We start from the raw sequence: 23,017 nt of genomic DNA, 5'->3' as shown, positions 1-23,017 counted from the left end.
TAAATCCATATTCTTATTATTATCTTTGGCTAGATAGAGTTAAAAGAAAGTTACTATTATTTTTTAGATATTAAAGATATTTATGTCTTTTTAATTAATTTAAAAAATATTAAATATAATTTACCTAAAAAAATTAACTAAAATTAAGTGGACGGGGGCAAAAATGCGACAAGGCTAATACAAGAGACCAAGATAATAGTGTTTGCTGATCAAACCTATGGAATAATTTTTTTAAATAAACAATTTTAATCATTGAGCGAAAATAAATAACAATGCTAAAAATATTTTCCAGATAATCAAACCCAAAACGCTAAATTAAATTTTTATAAAAATATTCCTTATAAAAGCAATTTTCATGTTAATAAAATTTTAATCATATAAGAATCATTCAAACATATACCTTATTAAGAATAGTTTTATTTTTAATTATAATTTTTCTTATATGATATGCATCTATTAAGCATCCTCATCTTCATATTAAGTATGTATTAATACCATATTACCCAACATTTAATGCCCTACAATAAATTTGTAGTCAATAATTTTAAAAAGAAAAGGCCAAAGCCAAAGCCAAAGCCAAGACATGACATAGCATTCAACTAATATAAATATAATTTCGATCGAAACATCATTCACAGAATTTGTACATTTCATTAATCCAACTTTTACCTTTACTTCAATTTTGAATCAAATTTTTAATCTTTTATAGTAATATTTAATTTTAATTTCGCATTCATTTTATATGAACATTGATCTTCCATTTAAAAAAAGAGAGGTTAAAATGTATCTATAAATTTATAATAAATACAAGCAATAGTCGGGTAAACCACCATCCAGCCCCTGCTAGCAACCAACCCCATTAACGTTGGGGGTTTCAAATTTAAGACACAGAGAAAAAGTTTTGGAATTTTTGTGCAATTTACCCTTTCGATAAAAACATCCTTGTTCTAGACATTGCCTACCAATTGCATTGGGCTAGGCAAACTCGTATGCCTTGTTTGCCAGGAAAATGAGCCAAACCCGCAAACTACTCAAACCTCTTCCCCTTTAAGCGTTGGTGCAACTAACATTCAATTATTTAGCAAACGACAAATAATTGAATTTTTGAGGAAATGAGGGCGTGTATCTTCAGATACTACCAAAATCCATTATGACAACCACCAAGGCAAAATGCATAACCACCACTTAAATGTTCAAATGACAAATAACAATGTACCAAAACATTATGTAGAATCACTCAAAAGGTCACCATTTCACCTAAATAATATAAGCGTGGATGTCACCATTTCAGGCAAACGACAACTTGATATTAAAAGCATGCATGGCACCCAATATAATCAGTAATCAGCGGGGCTGATCACATCGTCAATCTTTAGGATCATCTTGACAACTTGTGTTGCGAGTAACATCTGCTGCTGCTTCCCGATTAAAGTCTCGAAGACATTTTGCTCACGCATGTCATTTGTGCCAACATCATTGCAGTCTATACCACAGCAAGGATTGTTCTCCTATACACAAAATCAATCCAAAAATCATGCTCAGATAAATTATTATGCACCACCAGATGATCATTACCACTTCAATGTTAAAATATTATACAATAGTAGCCATGTTTCCAAAATTATACCTTCACTTGCTGAGATTTCACTGCAGACAGTGTTTCAATGGGCTGGAGGCCACTATTCTCTGCAAGTGCCATAGGGATAGAATCCAAAGCATCTGCAAAAGCCCTAATGGCATACTGCAGACAAAGAGGCCAAAAATCAGGTTTAAATGTTCGGGAAATTGGTCAAGGAAGATAAATGAATAACCATTATTCATATTCTAACCTGTTCAACTCCTGGATATCTATCAGCCGCTGCCTCTACAGCAAGTGAGCAAGAAATTTCAGCCGAGCCACCACCATACACAATAGAATTGTTGCGAATGAGATTCCTAGCCACACATAATGCATCATGGATGCTTCGCTTTGTCTCCTCAATCATCATCTTGTTACCTAATGCATCAACAAGAACCAGAACCTAGTATGAGCTGTGGTCTGTGTATACATGTGATGCCACCACCCCCCAACTAGATTCCTGAAGAAGCCTCCATAACCCCAATCCATTCCTTCTTCCTTTGTTGTATATATTTACATATTTTGTTTTAATTGGCAATTTAAAAGGCAAGTATTCAATTACAATTCACTGCACAATCAAGTATAAAGAGAATGCAAGATAAAGCTACATAAAATCATAATGCCACAAGTTCTTCCAGTCTCTTTTCTCACTTGAGAATCAGATATGCAAGCAGAAGCAGTTCTTCCAAATAAAAACAAAGGCATCACTTAATTTGCTAATAGAAAATCAGCTTTTATTCAAGATATCAAGATTGTGAGTGATTTTACATCCCAAGACAATTCATTAATGTATAGTGGGAAACAAAGACAGGTCATACACAAAATCACAAAATAAACCAATGAAAAAATTATGAATAATTGAGCTCATAAAGCATAGGCAGAATGCAGTAAGTACTCAATAGCATCCAGCAAGAGAATGTGCATATACTGTAACAGCAAGAGAATGTGCATATACTGTAACGGATATAAACCACCATGATATCTACCAACAACCAACTTCAACCATATAATGTAAGTAATTGCAAGAGAAATGTCCCACGGGACATGTTACCTACCACCACGAATGAATATGGTTACAGCCCTTGAGTTTGCACAATGCTCTATATAAATCATTCGATCTTTTGTGGTGCCAAATGATTTTTCCCGCACCAAACCAGCCTACATGGGCAAGTATAGTAAAAATCCAATCAGTGTTTCTAGTATATTACACCAACTCAATGTAGTGAAACAAACTTCAGAATGTCGAAGTCATTAAAGTGAAAATAAGACACGAAGCAATGCAGAGAACATAGATGAGATGCAGGGACTTCATGACCAAAAAACTTCCCTAATAAGTACCAAAATAAATAACACAAACCAACTAGAGATCCAAGAAGACACAATAATATAAACACGTAGCTTCACCTTATAATATATCATATACATGCAATAAGATATGCATTCAGGCTAAGAATTATGCTGACGATTATTAGGATTGCATTTTCATTTAACCAAGAAGGAATTGTGCCGAGGGAGGAAGGTCTAACATGGTAAGCTCCAGCGGCGGCAGGGCTGGGGAACGGGGAAGGGGGGGGGGGGGGTTATGAAAGAGTTAGAAGTCATCTTTAGGCCAACCAAAGATAGTATATCATTTCCTTGGTGCTGACTTCTTATGACCCACCAAAAACAAAAATAAAACAAGAAATATTGATGTTTGCGAGAACACAAATATTTGCTTCTAAAATTCCAATCAACGTCCAAATAAAATCTCTGGGCAGTGGTATCAAAGACTTGGCCTCAGATTCCATTTTATTTTAGGTTGGGGGTCATTTATACGTAACATAAAATGATAGACCAACTCCCTCCCTCTGAAAAGTTGGGAGGGAGAAAGAGGGGGAGGGAGAGAGAGAGGCAAAGAAATATATATATAAAAAAAAAAGAAAGGGAAGAGGACAGAGGGAAAGAATAAAGGAAAGGTATGGGCAGAGGGACAGAGATCCTGCCCCTTTTTTGGGCATACCAGATCTTCAGTTAGGGAAAAGAGTAAAAAATATTCCAGCTAATAACACAAGGAAATAATAGAATTAAAAAGAATATGCTGATTTACATAAAGCTTGAAAATGGATATAAAAACATACCTTGCCTAGCTTTTCAGGGGTCAACTCTTGGAATCTTGGCACAATCCTCCCACCTACAGAAAAAGACCAGTAGAGCAATTTTAGTGGAGGAAGGTATATAACAGTAAAAGCACCAGTACATAAGGAAAGAATGATCAAAAAGCTGGCATGTATAATTAGAGACAAACCTGTGGCTATAGCTATCAGCTCTAATTCTACACCACCAACCCATCTTACAGCAGGCAAGTTCCTATGCATTAACAAGTGATTTGCTTCATCATCAAAACCCCATTGGCAGATGACCAAAGTAGCACCAACATCCTACAATAAGACGGGAAAAAGTTGTGAAGACAATCAAGTTCCTCATAGACCTAACTGCCAATCAAATACCTCTCTTTTATATTACAATCAGTTTCACAGATATATAAGATTATATCAGTGGCTGTTTAATCGATTTTGAAGATGACATGTTTCTGGTTTCCAAACAAAATCCGAAACTTAACTCGTGCAGATTTTTTTTTTTTTATGTCCCTTAATGAACCATATGTATATTTCCATTATACAATATAATCAAACATTAACTAACCCCCCTTATTTCTCTCAATTTCCAGTCTCACTGTGTGTCCAATTTCATCTCCTCTCATATCACAACTTTTGATTACTCCTTGATGCTTACTGTAAGAAACCCTTCTGGTACATGCACATATAACAATTATCATAACTGAAGTACATTAGCTAACACTTTTAGAGATAAATAAAATCAATCTGTACAATGATTGAGTCCATAAAAACACAAAGTTCACATGGAATTCTAAAAGAAGATTTCTAATGATCTTTTTCTTCATTTCTTTTTGGGGTAAGAAAAGTTGTAAATTATTTGCCAGCCTCCTATATACTTTCTAGAACTTAAGCTGCAACCTTACCTTGCATTTTTGAACCATATCATCAAAGTACTTCTTCTCTTGGTGACGTAAAGTCTGGAACTTTTCCACTGTATCAATATCAACCTTATGCTTGGTCTTTGGCTTAGGTGGTTCAAATGCGCAAGTCAATATTGCAATTTTTGCATCCTCGATTTGCTTTGGCATCTGTGGGTGGCTCATATCCTTGTCAACAACAATTCCATATATTAGTTCCGTATCCTCCAATTTCCCACCTACTTTCCCCTCCACTTTAATAAGGTCCAAGTGAACATCCTTCCTCTCTAAATCTGCAACCGCCATAACTGCTTTAACAGCAATCTCAGCCAAACTGCTCTTGCATCTATTCACACTGCAACAAAAAGAAAAATGTAATCAGAATGCAGTATTAATCCCAAAAAAAAAAAAAACATTTTGAGTTACAGAGGATGACACCAAGTTAATCACAGTTGATAGCTGCCCTCAGCATTTTTTATTATTTTAATAAGTTCCATCTCTTCTTAGGCTCAATTTGGCAGATCAAACAGCTTTGGAAATGGTCCTACATCAAACAGCTGAGGAAATAGACCTTTACTATAAAATAGCAAACCAACATAAACCAGAAGTTTGAAGCACTTTCCTAATAAGATCTATTTCACTGCATTGACATCCTCCATCATTATCAACTATACCTTATGCTAACCAAGTTAGGGTCAATGGCATGGCATTCATAATGTTAACTGACTTCTAAAAGTTACATTGACAATACAAATCCATGCAAAAGAATAATGTGACAATTTTATGCCGGATGCCCTTCCCAACCAGCCCTCTAGTGAGGGAATGATGAGACAAAGTTCCAACACCATCTTCATAAGGAAACATTTCATGAAATGCCAGTGAATGCAGTGTTTACAAGAGTGCTAAGTGCACTTAAGCACAGAAACCCTTCAGACCTCAAGCGCAAAGCGAAGCGCATGCTTAAATGAAGTGAAGCACCCATAAATGAAATAAAGAGTATAAATTTTGGAAGCATAAAAAATATAAACTATCAAAAAACATTGAAAAAACTAAATAAGAATGAGGGATGAAAATTTAACAAAAGATGACCATTTTTCATATACATTTGTCATGAACCTAGGGTTCATAACAGGGTTGGATTGGCAATCGGAAGGATCTAATTGAGTAGAACTGAGAACAGAATGTTTAGAGGGAAATTTGGACAGAAATGGGGGAAGGATGTAGAGAGAAATGAAGGAGAGCAATAGAGAGAAACAAGAGGGAGAATGGAGAGAATTGTAGAGAAAGAATTAGATTTTCATTCATTTAATTCAAGCATAAATTCTCTCCTCTTACAATTGGTCTTTTTATAGGCATAGCTAGATGTTTAACTAATTTCTAACAGCATCCTAAGAGCACCCATGTGCTTCTAACAACTTGTAAAACATCCCTAACTAACTATTATACCCTATTACAATAATGCCCCTTTATTGCTCCTAGGGTCATGACAACATTTTATACCCATTTACAAGTTAAAGCAATCATAGCAAAAAAGCAAAAAAAAAAAATCATCCCTAATTTACAACAATCCCCAATCAATCAACCCCTAATTTATAGCAATTTCCAATCAATCAATCCTTAATCTACAATCAATCAACAATCCCTAATTTACAACAATCAAAAAAAAAAATTAGCTATCTCCTAATTTACACCTACTTACATGTTCCTTCAATATTTATCGTGCAATAAATGCATCCAAGTCTTCTTTTTATTTTTAAATATATATATGATTTTATTCAAATCTTTTTAAGATCTGATAACAACCTTCCCTGGGTAAGGATTCCATATCCACACCATTGCAAAAATTTAAACAAACCCAACCACTCATATCATCTGGTTTAAAAAAAAAACTAGGCATACTTTTGAAGAATGCTTTTTAGCACTTCAAAGCTCAGTTATAAGCACAACTTAAGTACACTCAGCTAAAGTCGCTGAGCTTCACACAAAAAGCCCTAAGCATGCTTAAGCAAACTTTTTTAAACACTATAAATGAAGATAATTGATAAGGCCATGTTCCATCACATAGTAGGTATGTAAAACCAACTTGTACAACATACAAACACCACCGTATTGGTATCCTTCATGTGAGGATAAATGATGACACCAGCCATTAACTTCTTGAATGTATAGAACCTCATGATGCAGCTAAAATGAATATCTTGTTGCCAATTCAATTGGCATAACTGCATAGTGCAGACCACCTTTGTTCTCTCATTTCAATATACATGTTGATAAACATACTAAAAGTTTTAATTCTGCAGTGAGTGAAGTTAAAATTATAAAATAAAATAAAATTTCCCTTCTTAATGGAAAACTATATTGATTTTCAATGGGCGTACTCAACTATGATTTCCACCTCTACATGACGCCAGTAAAATACTAAAATGTACTCAATAAACTATGAAATTATAAAATTTGTCGCTGGGGGTAGGAAAAATCTTGATAGCATCCATGAATACATGATTGGGGCGTAAAATCACACCAGGTGAGAAGAATTTTCAAAAAAAATTAAGACCTCAATTTCATACTCCCATAAACAATCACCTGGGACAAGCTACAGGTTTCTTAGTTTTTCTATTTTCGTGACGTCATAATCATATACACAGTAACACTCCCAACAGGCCCAACTCATTTTTCTTTTTAAGCACCAATGCTTAAATTATTATTGCCTGTTTTGTTATATTCATGAATTAACCTCTTCTTAACACTAATTAGACCAATAATGTCCTTTTTACATGTACAAATGCTGAAAAACAAAGCACATGCAGGACAAACCTTACACAACTTCCTGTAGATAAGAATTGGATATAAACAAACTGGGGTAAAGGGCATGTCTTAGATGATGCACTTAGACACTATACATATAGCTTTCAAATATTGATATACCATGGACTACAACATGCCAGAAGGACAAATTTTTTTAGGATTACTCATAACAATCATTGCTTATTGTTGAAGCAGCTATTTCTACAAACACTGAAAAAGTCATGACTATCCCAAGCAGTACCATGAAGACTTCCCGTGCAAAATCATGTTTTAAAGGAAACAGAATATCTTCAGCCATTAATGAATAGAAGACAAAAGAAGAGTAACCATACAAACACAAAGACATTGGAAGTGGAAAGGAAGAACATGCATGCACAAACAAACAGAACAAAACATTTAGAAAAAAAGCATAGGGGATGTGTGATAACAAAAAGAATCACAACAAATTGTTAACAATTAATGTACCAAGAAGAAAACTAAATGAACCTAAGAATTTTATGACATCATATCCAAAGAACTATTATGATGGATGAGTAGTAGAACAGCTTACATAAGATAATAGAAAGAAATAAAAATATGATACAAGTGGTACTAGATAGCATACTTACATCTTGGATGATAAAGTTGTCATGCAAGGTCCAATCAATGGCTCCAAGTTAGTTGCACTAAACTCAAACTTATGAGCTATACGCTCCAAATGCTCAACAGCTATCCTGGAAGCCATTTCATAGCCCTCTGCAATTCGGATAGGATGAATGCCACGCTCTAACAGCCGCTCAGCCTGTTCCAGTAGTGCACCAGCCATCACAACTACTCCAGTTGTTCCATCACCAATTTCATAATCCTGACTTCGAGATAATTCAACCATTAACTTTGCAATTTGGTTGTCAACATCCATCTGCTCCAATATTGTTGCACCATCATTTGCTAACATCATAGAAATGAAAGGTGAGGGAAAGGAAGAAAGCTCACAACTAGAGGATAAGAGGCATCAGTTCGCTTAAGTAAAATCACAGAATCTTATTTTCTAGTTGAAGGCTTTTGTGTGCGTGAGCTTCTGCTTGTGCTTGTGCACAATTATATATATATATATATATATATATATATTACAAACATGGATTTCAACTTGTGGAAACAGCTCCTTTGCAAAATAGCAAAGGGAGGAATACATACAAATAGACTCTTGCCAAGGGGAGAACCTCATGCACTACAGACTCTCTGTTATATGACAAACACAAAACTGCAGCCCAAAAACAGATTATTCTCCAAAATTCTATAACTAGCCCAAGAGTTGTTGATGCCGCACTTTAGCATAATGGAAGAGTGGCCATTTCCATTTATGGATTGTAAATCCATAATTCAATTACGCTCATACCCACACTCAAGGACAGATACTTAATTGAACCACTTAGTATGGGGTCACCCTATGTGCATTCCCAATCATGAGTTATAGTTACAATCCAACCTAGACATCTTTGTACCATGTTAGAAACACAGCACGAATTATGTGACCATCTTGTATTCTAACAGGTTTCACTGCCAAAACATTTCTTTCAAGGACATGTCATTATAAAATGTATAGTTGGATGCAATGATGTAAATGAGCACATGTTTCAGAAGCTTTCGCTATAAATTAAGTATAGATTATACAGATAGTATACAGTTAATGCAAATGTAGAACATATATTGTCCCCATGGAACATGTATCTGTTCGCAAACAAATTTAGTACATGGTTAACACAAATTTAGTCTATAGATATGCACAAACAAGCAGAAAAAGGGAGAATTATAATTTGATAACAATGGCCTAGAAATGCATTTTTCCCTAAGCATGTGTAGATTTATGTGAAAGTTGATGTATTGCAGTAGATTAATCTTTTAAAACTCAAGCTTACAGAATTTATTTCACGTCCCATACTTGGAAAATTTACAATACAGTAAGAACAAATATGTCCCTCTGTATTGAGTGTCCAAATAGCATTTCCGGTGCATAAATACATAGAGATAAAGAAGTGCGTAGACACACACACACACACACACAGATGGGAATACGAAGAATGCTGTATCACCGTACAAAAACCCTGCAAGATTCGAACTACCAAACCGTCCAGGGTTCATTTTAGTAGCAAGTTTAAAACAATCTGAGATCCAACACATTTGTGCATACATCCATACACAATATAGAAGCAGATCCGTGTGAAGAAATGCTGCATTACAGTAAAAAAAAAAAAAAAAACCGTAACAGGCTCGACTAACAAACCGTGCAGGAGACCATTTCGTGCCGATTAGCAGGCAAATTCGCTTATCGAATTTTTTTAAAAAAATAAGTACGTACGTCCGCTGTATTACGCATCAAAGGCCTCAACCGATTCGATCTAACAAGAAGTCCAGAGTTGGTTTCTCTAAACAAAGTAAGCAAATTCATAATACACCAAGATCGAACACATTTGAGACTTAAGTGTATGTAAATATGTAGCGGTGGAGAGAGAGAGAGAGAGAGAGAGAGATGATGATGTATTGATACATACTGATGGTGACGTCGCCGTCGGGGCTCTGAAGCATCTTGTCCATGCCCTTGGGGCCAAGGGAGGTCCGAAGGATGCGAGCCACGGCTTTTCCCGCGGAGATGTTGGCTTTCTGAGCATCGAGACCTCGCAGCCTCGTCTTCTGCTCCTGCTCCTTTAATATAATGAACGGCCTTCCAAACTCATCGAACGCTAACGCCATTTCTCCACCACCACCACTTCTCCTTTTTCTGGTGCTTCTGATACCAGATCGCCGGCGATAACAATTGATGGAGAGAGAGAGAGAGAGAGACCCTAGAAGGTTTCAGAAGCGTATTCGGCTTCTTGACTACTAGCCCTAAAACCCTTCCGCAGTCCCGCTTCTTTTCAGAAGCTTATTCGGGTTCAAGCTATTCCGGTCCGACCCAATCTCATACTTGGATCTTTTTTGCGCAAACGGGCACTGTCCACCCGGACATCAACGGAAAAATCATACTTGCGTAAAATTTTAACATAAAAAGTATCGTGGTTACACATATAAAAGTCGGATAGTAGTGCATGGCGTAGATCAATTGACAAGGGAATAATGCGCTGTAGATTAATTGACAAAGGAATAATGTGTTGCGGTGTTTTTTTTGGGTCTCAGGTTTCGTGTTCGAGCCCTAGTTAGGAGATAATTCAGCAGACAAGAAACGACCCTGAAAAATGAAAAATACTTGCCGCTCTCACGTTTGCGATTGTGTTAGGGGTCGAAATCTGCCTGTTGAATTCCCTGATTTACCTCTCCTGCTGAAATCGTAGGGCCAAACAACAGGGACGCTCGTGATGATACTTTAACCAAAAAAAATAAATAAATAGGATAGTCTAAAAAAAAAAATTCTTCCAAAACTTACATTAATAATTTTCATTTAGTACTTATTGTATTAATAATTTAAAATTTCCAATTGCTTTCAAATAATAAGTACTCATTACTGTAAAATTAATAATAAATTTTAAATACATGAGTTTTTCAATACTAATCATGGATTTTTCAATAGATTAATATGTGAATATTAAATATTTAATTAATTCGTCAATGAATAAAAAATAAATATTATTTATGAGGAATATACACTTAAAGTATTAATTAAGTTATAGAAAATTATTTATTAAATAAATTATTATCTTTATATAATATATTATATTAAAGTAAAATAATTTATAAATTTTTTTTTCCTCCAAAAATCTGTCAAACTATTTTTACCTCTAAAATTTATATTAAATTTGTATGAATTTTCTGATAAATATTAATAGATAATTTGAACTATTAATTAAGTTATAGAAAATTATCCATTTATTTAAAATCTTATTTTTATATCTTTATTCTATATATATATAATATTAAAATAGGATAGTCAAGCAAAGTATTTTACCAAGTGTCAATCAATAGTGAATTTTTTCCCTAAAAAACTTACATTAAATCAAAGGTAGTGATTAATTAACTATTAATTTTACTTTAATAATTATATTATAATCTTGAAAATGTGATATCTTAACAAATTCATAAAAAAATATTTAAGGTTGTCAAATGCTTTGGTTTTTAACTGTTAATTAATATTTAAGGTATCATATTTTTAAAACTATGAAAGAAATCAAAATTTTTATTTTTAAAGTTTTGTTATTATTCAAAAACTTATTCTTACTCACATTTAAGAATTTTAATTTATATTTATAATATAATAAATAAAAAATAACTCTTTGAGTAGATAAATTATAAATTTTATAATATTTATTTATAAATAAATAAAATTATAGGTATTTTGTCAAGTAACCTACTTAATGTGTTAATTATTTTTTAGCACATTGAATGGCGGTACATTGAATTAAGAGTATTCATAACGAATAATTAATTAAACTTAAATTTTGATAAAAGACTGAGTATTAAAAAAAACTATAATTATCAATTTTGTTAAAATTATTTAAAATAATGAGTTTAATCTTTTATTTTTAAATTAAACTCTATTGTGTATCACACTGGTTTACCACTAGTAATTTCATAAAGATGAGCTATAGATCATGCATTTTTTTTTCTTTTACTTCTAATTCTTTTTTGTTTGCAGAAAAGTATTCTATAGGATTTTTTTTTTTATTTTTCAATTTTTGGATTATGAAAACAGAAAAATCAACTAGATTTCCAATCAATAAAAACTAAGAAATTATTCTATCCGTATTTTAGTTTTAACTTTTGAATTTTAAATTTATTTTCAATTTTGTGTTTTGATTGTCTGTTTTGAAATGGTTGAAAACGCATTCTATTTGCCTATAACGTTTTTTGCGTTTTGAAAAATTTGAATATGTTGTGATGAAAACAGCCAAAATAACTTTTTATTATTTTGAATTTTCTTTATAAATATTTTTCTTATTTTTGAAAATATGAAAGTAACACGTTTTCATTATTTTGAAAAACTCATAACTGAAAACGACTTAAAAATAGTAAAAAAAACAAGACTTAAAAAATCTTCAACTTGTATTAATTCTTGAAAAACAACTTATCATCTTAAAAAGGGTAAACCGTTTTCCTCACACCCCTAGTCTCTCAAAACATCGCCTTTTACACACGCAGACTCTCTCTCTCTCTCTCTCTCCATTAATAGCAAGTCGTGTCTTTATGCATTAGAGTGCTTCTAATTCCAATCTATGCCCGCCCCCACCCTCTTAAAAAAAAAAAAAAAAAAAATTCCTTTTTCTACTCACCATTAGCCATTTACTCCAACGTTACATGTATTGTCACCACCACCATAGCGAGTGGAAAAAATGTGGAGTTTCGATTCTCTCCATCTCCATATGGTTATTAAGTCATTTCTTTGATGTTTTCTTTAACTTTCATGTTTCTTTTTTTTTTTTTTCTAATTTCTCAATTTCATTAGTTTATGCAAAACAATTTGTGTCAATTAACTCATTCAAGCCCCCTTGCAATTTTCCTGAAATAAGAAATCAATAGCTGCCACAAGTACTGAACTTAAACTATGATTTTCGAGAATGATTTTTTGGGAGAGATTTTTGATATTGTTGTTGTTGTTGTTGTTGCTAATGCCCCATTCTTGTTCTTGATTTGTGAATGAAATGGATTTGCCAATTGGATTCTCATTCTTTACCATTTGATGATATTGATTTGAATCTTTCTAGTTCTTCTCTTTTTCTTTCATTTTGCAATTTGATTGTATGTGCAATGAAAAAATGATTTTTTGCACCATGATTTGAATTCTTTAGCATAATTCAAGAGCTAAGCAAATATCAATTTGATGTTGATGTTGATGAAGATAGAAGGTTACGATGAAATTACTCTTATATTTGTATTTGATTACTTAGTTGATAATAAGAAGACTATAAAAGTTTATTTTAGTTAAAAGTGATAAATTAAGAAAATTTGGAGTGCAAAAATTTATCAAGGGACATGGTAGATTGGGATCGAGATCGCGTCACGAGAAGCCTATATTATCAGCAGTGTTACTTGAATTTAAACTCATGCTTCTTATTTTATTATGAATATATAATTATTAATATGAATATTTTGAGAATGGTAGATCCGACCTTGTTACTTTTAATAAGATTATATATGCAAAAGTTATAATATTGTAAAACTTATGATTAGTTGGTTATTTGTTTTGATTATATATGATATTATTATGTTTTTGTTTTTATTTTATAATGTGTTTATTATATTTTTATCTTTATATTATAGAAATTTATTTATATTTCTATGCAATATCTCTAGATTTGATGATATGATAAAAAGTATTGTAATTTTCTAAATGTTAATCAAACACTATAAATGGTCTTTCAACAAAATTTTTAATTTACAACATAATAACAAAAAACAAATTTTAGAAAAAAAAATATTTTTTAAATATTATTTTCTTTAAAAACTGTTCTTTCTCAAGAAAATATTTTTCTACAAATAAACGAAACCTTAGAAAAGAATATCAATAAATATCAATAAATTATGTAATTTTTTAATTTATGCTACACAACTAACGTAATTACTTGTCACATGCTAATATATTATTGGAGTTAGTCTCCCAAGACGGCACTATCTATAAATAGAGCAAACCTATTAATACTCATTTCTAGAGATGAATTTATTAGTGAGTTGCCGAGGGCAGCTCATAATAATTTTTTTTTATAATGTAAATTTGTTAATTTTTTGGTAATAGCCCACCCCTAATTTAGCCCAGCCCATTTCTAATTTTGCCCAGCCCAGCCCATTCTAACTGGCTGGATCCGTCCCTGCTCCTATCTCTCTTTTTCTTTCATTACTATCTCACTTTACATATGATCTTGCTCTCCTTAGAATTATTGTTCTTGCTCAGTCTCATGTCGCTTGTATCTTCAATTTTGATAGAAAAAATAAATCGCAAGTGAACCTTTGACCCTTATCTAGGTCAAGTATTAAACTCGTAATCTACTAGTATTAATTCCAACGTATCATTTGTTTGCTACTTAACCTATACCCTAGTTAAGAGCATGATCTTGCCCTCATTTTAACTGCTAATATAATTGTTTTCATTGTGTATCAATGCTTCTCCATTAATCTAAGTCTTGATAATACACTGATAAAACCCTTTTACAGTATTTAAGTGAAGCTATTTATGAGAATAAAAGACAACAAAAGCCCATCACTTTACACTACAACCAAACCATCGGAAATCCATCACCATAGTTGTTGGAACACAAATGCTATTCTTATATTTAACCACTGTAGAGATTGAGATCGTGTGGGGAAGTACCCTATTGTAGGCCAACCTAGAAATCTACAACTTTATTAAGAAGTCGAGGCCACATGTCAGCTTCTATTCCTACATCTTGTCTGTATTAGTACCACAAATGTCTTTCTTGGCATTAATGCAAGGTCTTCAACAATAAAGTCCCTAACCAACCAATTTGTAGCTCTATCACTCCTTCTAAAGTGAGCTTTGCCTTAGCAATTCCTCGTTTGACCCAAACTTATAGCCTTTTGTTGTTATGTTTTTGATATTATTTTGATGATAAAAAACTTTCATTGTGGTTTATTTATGAAAATGATTTTGTGGCTTTTGAAATTGAGGCATATCTTTGGAAGTTCAAAATGGGCTAAAGATGTTAATTTTTCCAATTACTTTGTTAAGCCGCATATAATCCATTTTTTTTTTTCTTTTGGTAAGTATCTTATCTTGGAAATTATACTTTTGCCATTTAAGAAATATGGGTCACAAATCATATAAATATTGTGTATGTTGTTTTTCAAAAATCATATCCTTATTTCATATGATGAAGGCAAAACTATCGACTTCTTTATGTAAATTGTCGATTGATCTATGTCTTTTGTCTTTTAGATTGTCTTAAAAATAAAAAATGTCAACTTGTTATTTTTAAAATGTTGACCATTTTATGTCTAAAAGCTAAAATTGTAACGGCCCGCCTCCCGGAGCCCCTACTGCGGATAGAGGATCCGTGAGAGGGTCATTATAAAAATGAAATTGAACAATGATGCACCTACAACACACACATAACCTTTTTTGAAATCATAATTTTTCTTTATTATAACATCTCATCATAATCTTTACAAACCATTCATCACCTGGGCCCATCTGGGCTTACATAACATGCGACAAACTCTGAAAACATAAACATTAACCTTATTAAGACACGATGACACCCAGGATCTAGTTTTGGGAGAGCTCTGCACTGGCTACCATGACTTGACGGTCTGGACCCAAACCCCGATGAACACATCTGCGATCTCAGGATATGCTGACCTGGAATGATGTAAAACAACATGAGTCGCGAGACTCAGCAAGCTCTAGAAAGAAAGGTTACAGGTTTAGGATAGGACTCTTCCCATGACACCCCACGCAATTCATCTCAATGAAATCACGCCATGTCATGAGCTATACGTACCTTACTTCTACATGCATAACATAAAATAAACTGCACATAAGGAACCAGGGGCCCACATAAGTCAAACATTGGCACCCGGGTCCCACATACAAACCTGTTGTAGCCTAACATAGGCTACCATATCATCATTCTCTTAGACCAGCCTTTTCCTGACATGGTCGACTTTTCCTGACATTCAACTTTTGTCTTTTCCTGATACTTGTTACATACTTTTCCTGATTCCCATCATATTCTCATGTGTTCATCATGTCATACATCACATAATCATATACTTCCGCGATCTTGGTATTCCTTCGGGCCAACCCCGAGCTAATATCTAAGCCGAGCCGAAGCTCACATGAGTCGGTACTCTCGACACCTGGCACGGTACTCCCGTCCAGAATAACAGTAACATTAGAACCATGCAATGCAACACATAAGAAATGCAAGGGCTTCCGTAGCATAAACGTGATGACAAGGCCCCCATAAACCAAGCATCAGGCCCTGCTATGCCCACACATAAGAATTCACACATGCGACATGCTCTAAATGCATATGCTCATCTAGGGTACCCAAATTGGCTCTTAGACCAACTGGGTCATGTAAATGTTCACACATCCCGTCACACACAAAGCATGTCCCCACGTGAATGCAACCCAGCCCTTGTAGCACACACATCATGAAATGCACAAACCAAGGCGGGAATCTGGAGTACCAGCTCTTCTGGCCGTCTAGCGCTTATCGTAACAACCGATGACTGGCGCCCATACATCCAGCCATCAACTGCCACGACCCACGATCAACAGTCAGTGGCTTTGTACCCATACCCTGAGACACACTTACTGACACTATTGACTTTATATCTTTCCAGCTTAACTTTACATAACATTTCTCCATAACTCATAATCCTTCATGTACATATTCACATATCATCACATTACCATTCTCATTCCTTTTAATTCACATAAAGCCATCTCAACATACATAATAAATTCTTTAACACATTTTCTTAATTCTGACCATAAGCAATTTCTCTAAGAACCTAACCCCAACGGGTTCGGCATCATTCCCAAGGGAAGCGGAGCGATACGAAGCTCTGTGACGGTCGAAATAAAAGACGCCATGACATCCTTACTTGGCTTATCTCATTAACAATAAACTCATTAATAAAATAAAAGTCATAAAATGGTTACTACGCGGATTATTATTATTTATGCGTAGAACCAAGTCAAGGTGAGGGAGGGTTTAGAGTACAAGAAACCTCAAAGACTTTCACGGGAAATAAATAGCGTGAGAAGAGGGTTAAGAGCTTGCCTTTATACGGCTATTTCTTGCCTTTCCTGTCCTCCCACTGCGAAGTAGCGTTTCCTGATAATTAATGAAATCATAAATTCCAATTATGTATTATCAACAAACATATACTCCACTTACATTCATTATTAAAACCATTCTCCTATATTCACGACCACACACAATTCACTGCTATCTCAACCATAACATATTTATCTACATATATATTCCTTTGCTTATCACCGCATCAAGCCCAACTCAAGTACTGCTCACTTTCCACGACTAAATGGTCACCAAAATTCACCCTCCACATATATACATATACTTACACCCATGCTCACAGACAAAATATTATACACTCTCACGCCAGTGTATTTATATACTTACACACCAAACTTAATCACCCAAACTTAATAAAATTAAACTTATAATTAAATTCTAATCATACAAATTAATAATACATAATCATCTAGTAATTAAATCACAATTAAACTTGACTTAATTTCCAACTTCTCATAATTTTCCTCGCCCTTTCCAGCCTCAACGCGCCATTTTCTTCTTCCAGATGCTTCCTGCTCGCTCACTGATTTCCTCCCAACTTAATCTCAATTTTACCTTTAATTGAGGCAATTTAAAGTAGCTAAGTCGGCAGAAAAACATGGCCAATTTGGCCTTAAAAAGCGTGCAAAATAAGTGGGGCGGGGGAGCAGCCGCTTGGGCGCGCCAGCGCGCGCCACGTGGCTGCGCAAGGGGCCTGCACTGGCGCCCCAAAACGGCGCCGTTTCAGTGCTCCCTTGCTGCCCAAAAATAGTAATTCCTTCCCCAGCCCGCGCGCCAGCCCCTTGGCTCGATCCCGCGCCTCACGCCAGCACCAGCGTGCACGCGGCCATTAGGCTGGCTGCTTCCTTGGTAATGTAGACACACTTAATTAATTTTATAATGACTTCCTGCTACTTCCGAAAATCTACACTTAAACCCATAACTTCCAAAAAACCTACACATACACCCCTAACTCTCATTTCCTTTATTACACTTATACATCAAACATTCTAGAAATTCTCCCAAATTACTTTATTTTAATCTTTTCCTAAATATTCCTTAATAAATAATTATTTTCTCTAAATAAATATTTTACTTAATTCTCCAAATACCCAAACAATTTAATATTGCCTTTTAACCCACAAAAATTCACTAATCTCCACAAACACCATAATTAATAATTAATATTTCTCTTAAACCCAAAAATATTTAACAATTATTAATTGCTCCGACCAAATTAGTAATCATTATTTATTTCCCAAATTTTGGGATATTACAAAAATAGTCGACAGTCTTTAAGAACTATTGACAAACATTTTTCAAACTCTCGGTTGTTTGATTCTAAGTTTAAAAGTAGTCAATAATGACTATAATATGTCGATCATTCCTTGAAACAGTCGATTTTATGTCTAAAACAGACAACATTTTGTCTATCCAAGTCAATTTTTTTTTCTTAATGTTAAAAGTTTTTGAAATTTTATTTGAAAATTTAAATATTTTGAAAGAAGTAGTTGACATGAAAGAAACAATTGACAAATTTTATGCATTTATCAATAGTTTATATTCTAACATAATTAAAACAACTAGTTCTCAGGCATTTAATATGGGGCAATGGTCATTTATTTCAATTTTTTTACTTGGATGACCAGAAAGCTATAAATAGAGCATGAAGCAACATGTGGAGAAGCTAATGAACAAGTGCAAATGCTCAAGTTGATTTTTCATCTTACAAGTCCCTTTAAGCTTTCATTTTTCATTCAAAGACAAAGTATATTTCTTATCTTTGAGTTTCAATGTAACTAAGAGAGCTATCCTTAGATTTTCTATTAACCGTAAAATTTATTATTGTATTGCCTAACTCGTGATCTAGAGGGCCTACTAGATTATTGGTATGCGGATTTGTATTTTCGTAGTTGCTTGCTAGAGGGCCTAATTAAGTTCAAGTAAAAGGTGTTAGTGTATTTGAAAATCTTTAGTGAAGAACTAAGTTAGTTGAGTAAGCCGATTTAGCTGAATTACTATAAATCTTGTGTCATTTCTTTTTCATTCTTTCTTTAAAATTGTTCAAACTTTGCAAATACTATTACTCATTTACAGTTTCATAGCACTTCATCATCATTTCAAGCAAAAATTTTCAATTCTTCAAGTATTTTTTGTAACACCCAATTCATTCTCCTTGGGTGCGTGGTGACATAATTGTGCAAACCTAACACTTTGAATCCTATTGAAAATCCAAACTCCATCCAACTCATTCTCCAAAACAACAACTTTATATATCACAACGAATTGAGCCTTACGAGTTCAATCTACCTCATAGCCAACTTGGCCCTATGACAGGTATCAACTTTATGTTGAGTTGGAAGCTTTATACCTTGATGGTGAGATGCTTTATGAGAAGCTTTAAGTACTTTACAAGTTGAATTTACCCCAAAATGATATGGCCCTATGAGAGTCCATAGTTCTGTGCAAGCTCAAGCTTAAGATCAATGATCGATCCTAGCTAATGTTTTTTTACAAGAGGCTCCAATACTATGTGGATCTAATCTACCCCAAAGTTGAGATAACCCTCCAAGAGTCCTTGACTTTGTGGGGGTCCAAATTGAATATCAATCCTAATTTTAATGTTGCCCTATGAAGGGCTTAGTATTTTGTGGTTGTAATCTACCATGAAACCAATATGTCCTTGTGGGAGGCCTTGACTTTTCTTGGGCCCAGACCAAAAATTGATGTCATGCTGCCCTACAAGAAGTTTCGGTGATTTAAGATCCAATTTACCCTAAAGTTAATGTGCCCTCCTTGTTTTTTTACAAGAACACAATACATACTTTGTGGATCCAATAATACTTCAGTGCCGACATGATTCAACTAAATCCTCGATGCCAAATGATGATAAATGTTAAGCTCTGACACGACCTTACAAGAGGCCTTATAAAAAATAAGGTATCAAAGTTCTTTACTTCCCACTCCTTTCATCTTAATGCATGTTCACTATTACATATATACTATTTGTTTCTTTTTATTGACTATATATGTTAACAACATGACTAGATGAAACCCCACCTTATTAGGGGTGTGCGTGACATACTTGACTCCCCACAAAAAAACACCTCAAAATTCATCTCTCAAAGACACACCTCCATTATTAAAAAGGGTGCACTACAAGCATATGGTGAAATGAACAAAAGCATATCTCTACTTCATTCCTACACTTTTCTTTCTTTCTCTCCCTTTTCCTCTATATACATTTTTATTTGCAATCTTGCTTTACGTACATTTCTTCTCTTTACATACATTTGCAATCTTGATTTTTTTGTTACGTAAAATTGGAGTCGTCCTCGACACATAGCAATTTTTGGCCCAGACCGTTACACCCTCTCTATAAACTATGGCCCACTTGCTCGAACTAATGGGTTGGACGAGTAAATTCAGGTCGAAACTCATGCCCTAACCTCTCAAATAGGCGCAAATAATACACTACCTGCATGAATGTAAACTCAAATCCACAATCTTACGACACCCAATAATTATTTTATACATGTACACCAAGGATTTCACTTTTCCATTGGTTTGTCTTGATAATCCAATTCACCAGCTTCATCAACATTGATTTAATCAAAGATTGAATTAGTTCAGCTATTAGTCTATCATAATAAAATTAAATACATGCAAGATTATATTATTTTGTTTTGGTATAAAGAAAACTTAGGTAATGGTTTGTGTGTGTATGTGTGGTATTTCATCACAATATTATGGTTTTAGGCTAAGTTTGTTTTCAAGTAAATTTTTTTTTTCTAGTAAAGTATTATACTTATTTTTTGGTGTATGATGGAATGGCAAAAAAAAAAATGAGAAATATATTTCTTAAAGTAAAAAAAAAATGGTTTAACAACAAATTTTTGATAAGTTATTTTTGGTTTTGATACGAAAATTAAAAATTTAATATTTTAACAAAAATTACCAAATAGAAAATAAAACATTGACGATTTTCTAATTATTGAATTTTATAGAAAATATTCATATAAAAGTACGACAAAAAGTATAATAATTTACATGAAACATTAATTTTCAAGCAAAAATATATTTGTATAAGGATGATAATTATTATCCGATTTAATGGATATCTAATAAATTTGATCTATTTAGAGAGAGTATGAAGTTGAGATTTTATTCGGTTGAATAGGGACATCCAAAAAAATTAAGAAACCTATATGAGCTCAAGTCTCATGAGCAAAGAGTAAAAACAGATATATATCCAATCCACGTATGATTTGTTATTATCCCTATCTATACACTATTAAAAAAAGGAAAATAACATTTTTAACAAAAATATTGACCCACCTTACATGTTGAGTGGAAAAAAGGGAAAATTATCCTTAATTTGATTTTAGGAATCAACAAAATAGGGTGTGTATGCTTTATAACTATACCCAAAAAAAAAAAAAAAAAATCAAGCTATTCAAATTAAATTCAAAATAAAAAAAGATTAAGTTTGATGTTTCCACACAAGTTATGAGGATGATTATTTAAGTCAAAACTTTCATAATTAGAAGAATTAATAGAAAGCTCTTTTGTGGGGTTCAGGACTCAAATGATGAAAATACTTCTAATTCAATTACAAAATATCTCTCTCTCACATTTCTTTACTCTAATAATCGTCTCTCACTATCGTTGCACATCTCTCCTTTTGTGCAACGACGATGAGAGAGAGGATGCAACCACGAAAGGGTTGGTTGCTGGAGTAAAAAAAAGGGAAGAGAAAGAAATGATGAACAAAATTTTCAAATATATCACGATATACTAATAAATTTCACGAGATATAAAAAGAAATAAACTTGTTGGTTATGTGATTTACAAATGGGTTTTTGTGCTTAGATCGATATTGGTATGCATATCAAAATCCAAATCATCCGCAAAGAAAATAATCATTGTAATATAAAAGGCAATAATATATAGATTATGGGTTAAATTTCATACACGTAAACACGTTTAATGCAAAAGAATGGCTTCCGCTCTTAGGGGCTCAATCCGACTAATCAAACGAAAACCCACTATTTCTTTTATTCGTCACACGTCTCCGGACTGAAATCATGAATAAATGCTAACTTAATTAGAAGGCGGCGGCGGCGAGGACGGCGGCGACGCCGGCAGCAGCCGAGATCTGAACGGCAGCGGCACCACTGTTGGGTCCTTCGGCGGTGGGGCCAGACGCAACTCCTTCAGCATGCGGTGCGCCGGCAGGTGCTGCGGAATGGCCACCGGCGTGGTCGTGGGCGGCCGGTGAAGCCGCGGGGGTGGTTGGCTTGGCATGGGCGGCCTCCTTATGGTCGGCTGCGGTTGCGAAGGCCATTCCGACAAGAGCGAAGAGGACAAGGGCGAGAACGATAACCTGACGGGCCATTTTAGGATGATGGGTTTATTTATTATTGATTATAAGAAGCAGTATTCCCTTTTGGAAGAAGAAAGATGGATTGATGGAGAACACTGCGAGAGAGATGATTTGAATGGGGTTGCAGTGGAGGGCTATATATATACATATATGTATGTATATATATAGCCCTCCACTGCAATTGGTGTAGATTAAGAAGCGGGGTTTAAGGAGAGCCGAGAAAGATTAAGATTGTTTTGAGGTGATTTCGTGGTTTCCGACTTCAAAGCTACGAAATTGGATCGGCAACGATGAATATTCAAATGGCGGGTAATAAGACAAATGCTGTGGTTTCCGGTGAATTTTGCATGGCCATCTTAATATATACATATATATATATAATTCTTAACAAATTTCTTTATATTAATTTTATGGTGTTTGAGAAAGCATAAAATATATTAATAATTACCCAAAGAATAGGGGAAAGT

General features: G+C 33.9%; 1 protein-coding gene across 1 annotated transcript; it reads right to left on the bottom strand.

Annotated features, from left to right (window-relative positions):
• Window positions 1-1,148: 1,148 nt before the first annotated feature.
• Window positions 1,149-10,310, bottom strand: LOC127798143 (T-complex protein 1 subunit epsilon). Its single transcript, XM_052331488.1, has 9 exons — window positions 9,965-10,310; window positions 8,045-8,363; window positions 4,638-4,986; window positions 3,903-4,035; window positions 3,736-3,788; window positions 2,674-2,776; window positions 1,830-1,996; window positions 1,628-1,741; window positions 1,149-1,508 (listed from the first exon to the last, which is right to left on the bottom strand). Exons 1-9 carry the CDS (start codon window positions 10,161-10,163, stop codon window positions 1,338-1,340), a joined length of 1,608 nt encoding a protein of 535 aa, XP_052187448.1. The 5' UTR covers window positions 10,164-10,310; the 3' UTR covers window positions 1,149-1,337.
• Window positions 10,311-23,017: the final 12,707 nt, after the last annotated feature.

Source organism: Diospyros lotus, chromosome 3 (genome assembly GCF_014633365.1).
Source record: "Diospyros lotus cultivar Yz01 chromosome 3, ASM1463336v1, whole genome shotgun sequence".
Taxonomy (NCBI): Eukaryota; Viridiplantae; Streptophyta; class Magnoliopsida; order Ericales; family Ebenaceae; genus Diospyros; species Diospyros lotus.
The sequence above is the reverse complement of the archived record's forward strand: the minus strand, read 5'-3'. Positions and strand labels throughout refer to the sequence as shown.

What these genes read in the sequence shown, in the direction of transcription:
- LOC127798143 (XM_052331488.1), bottom strand. Translation starts at nt 10,163, where the DNA reads ATGGCGTTAGCGTTCGATGAGTTTGGAAGGCCGTTCATTATATTAAAG. An exon ending in GATATCCAGGAGTTGAACAG is followed by an intron (nt 1,742 to 1,829) that starts GTTAGAATATGA and finishes CTTTGTCTGCAG; the next exon opens with TATGCCATTAGGGCTTTTGC. An exon ending in TGAAATCTCAGCAAGTGAAG is followed by an intron (nt 1,509 to 1,627) that starts GTATAATTTTGG and finishes TTTTGTGTATAG; the next exon opens with GAGAACAATCCTTGCTGTGG.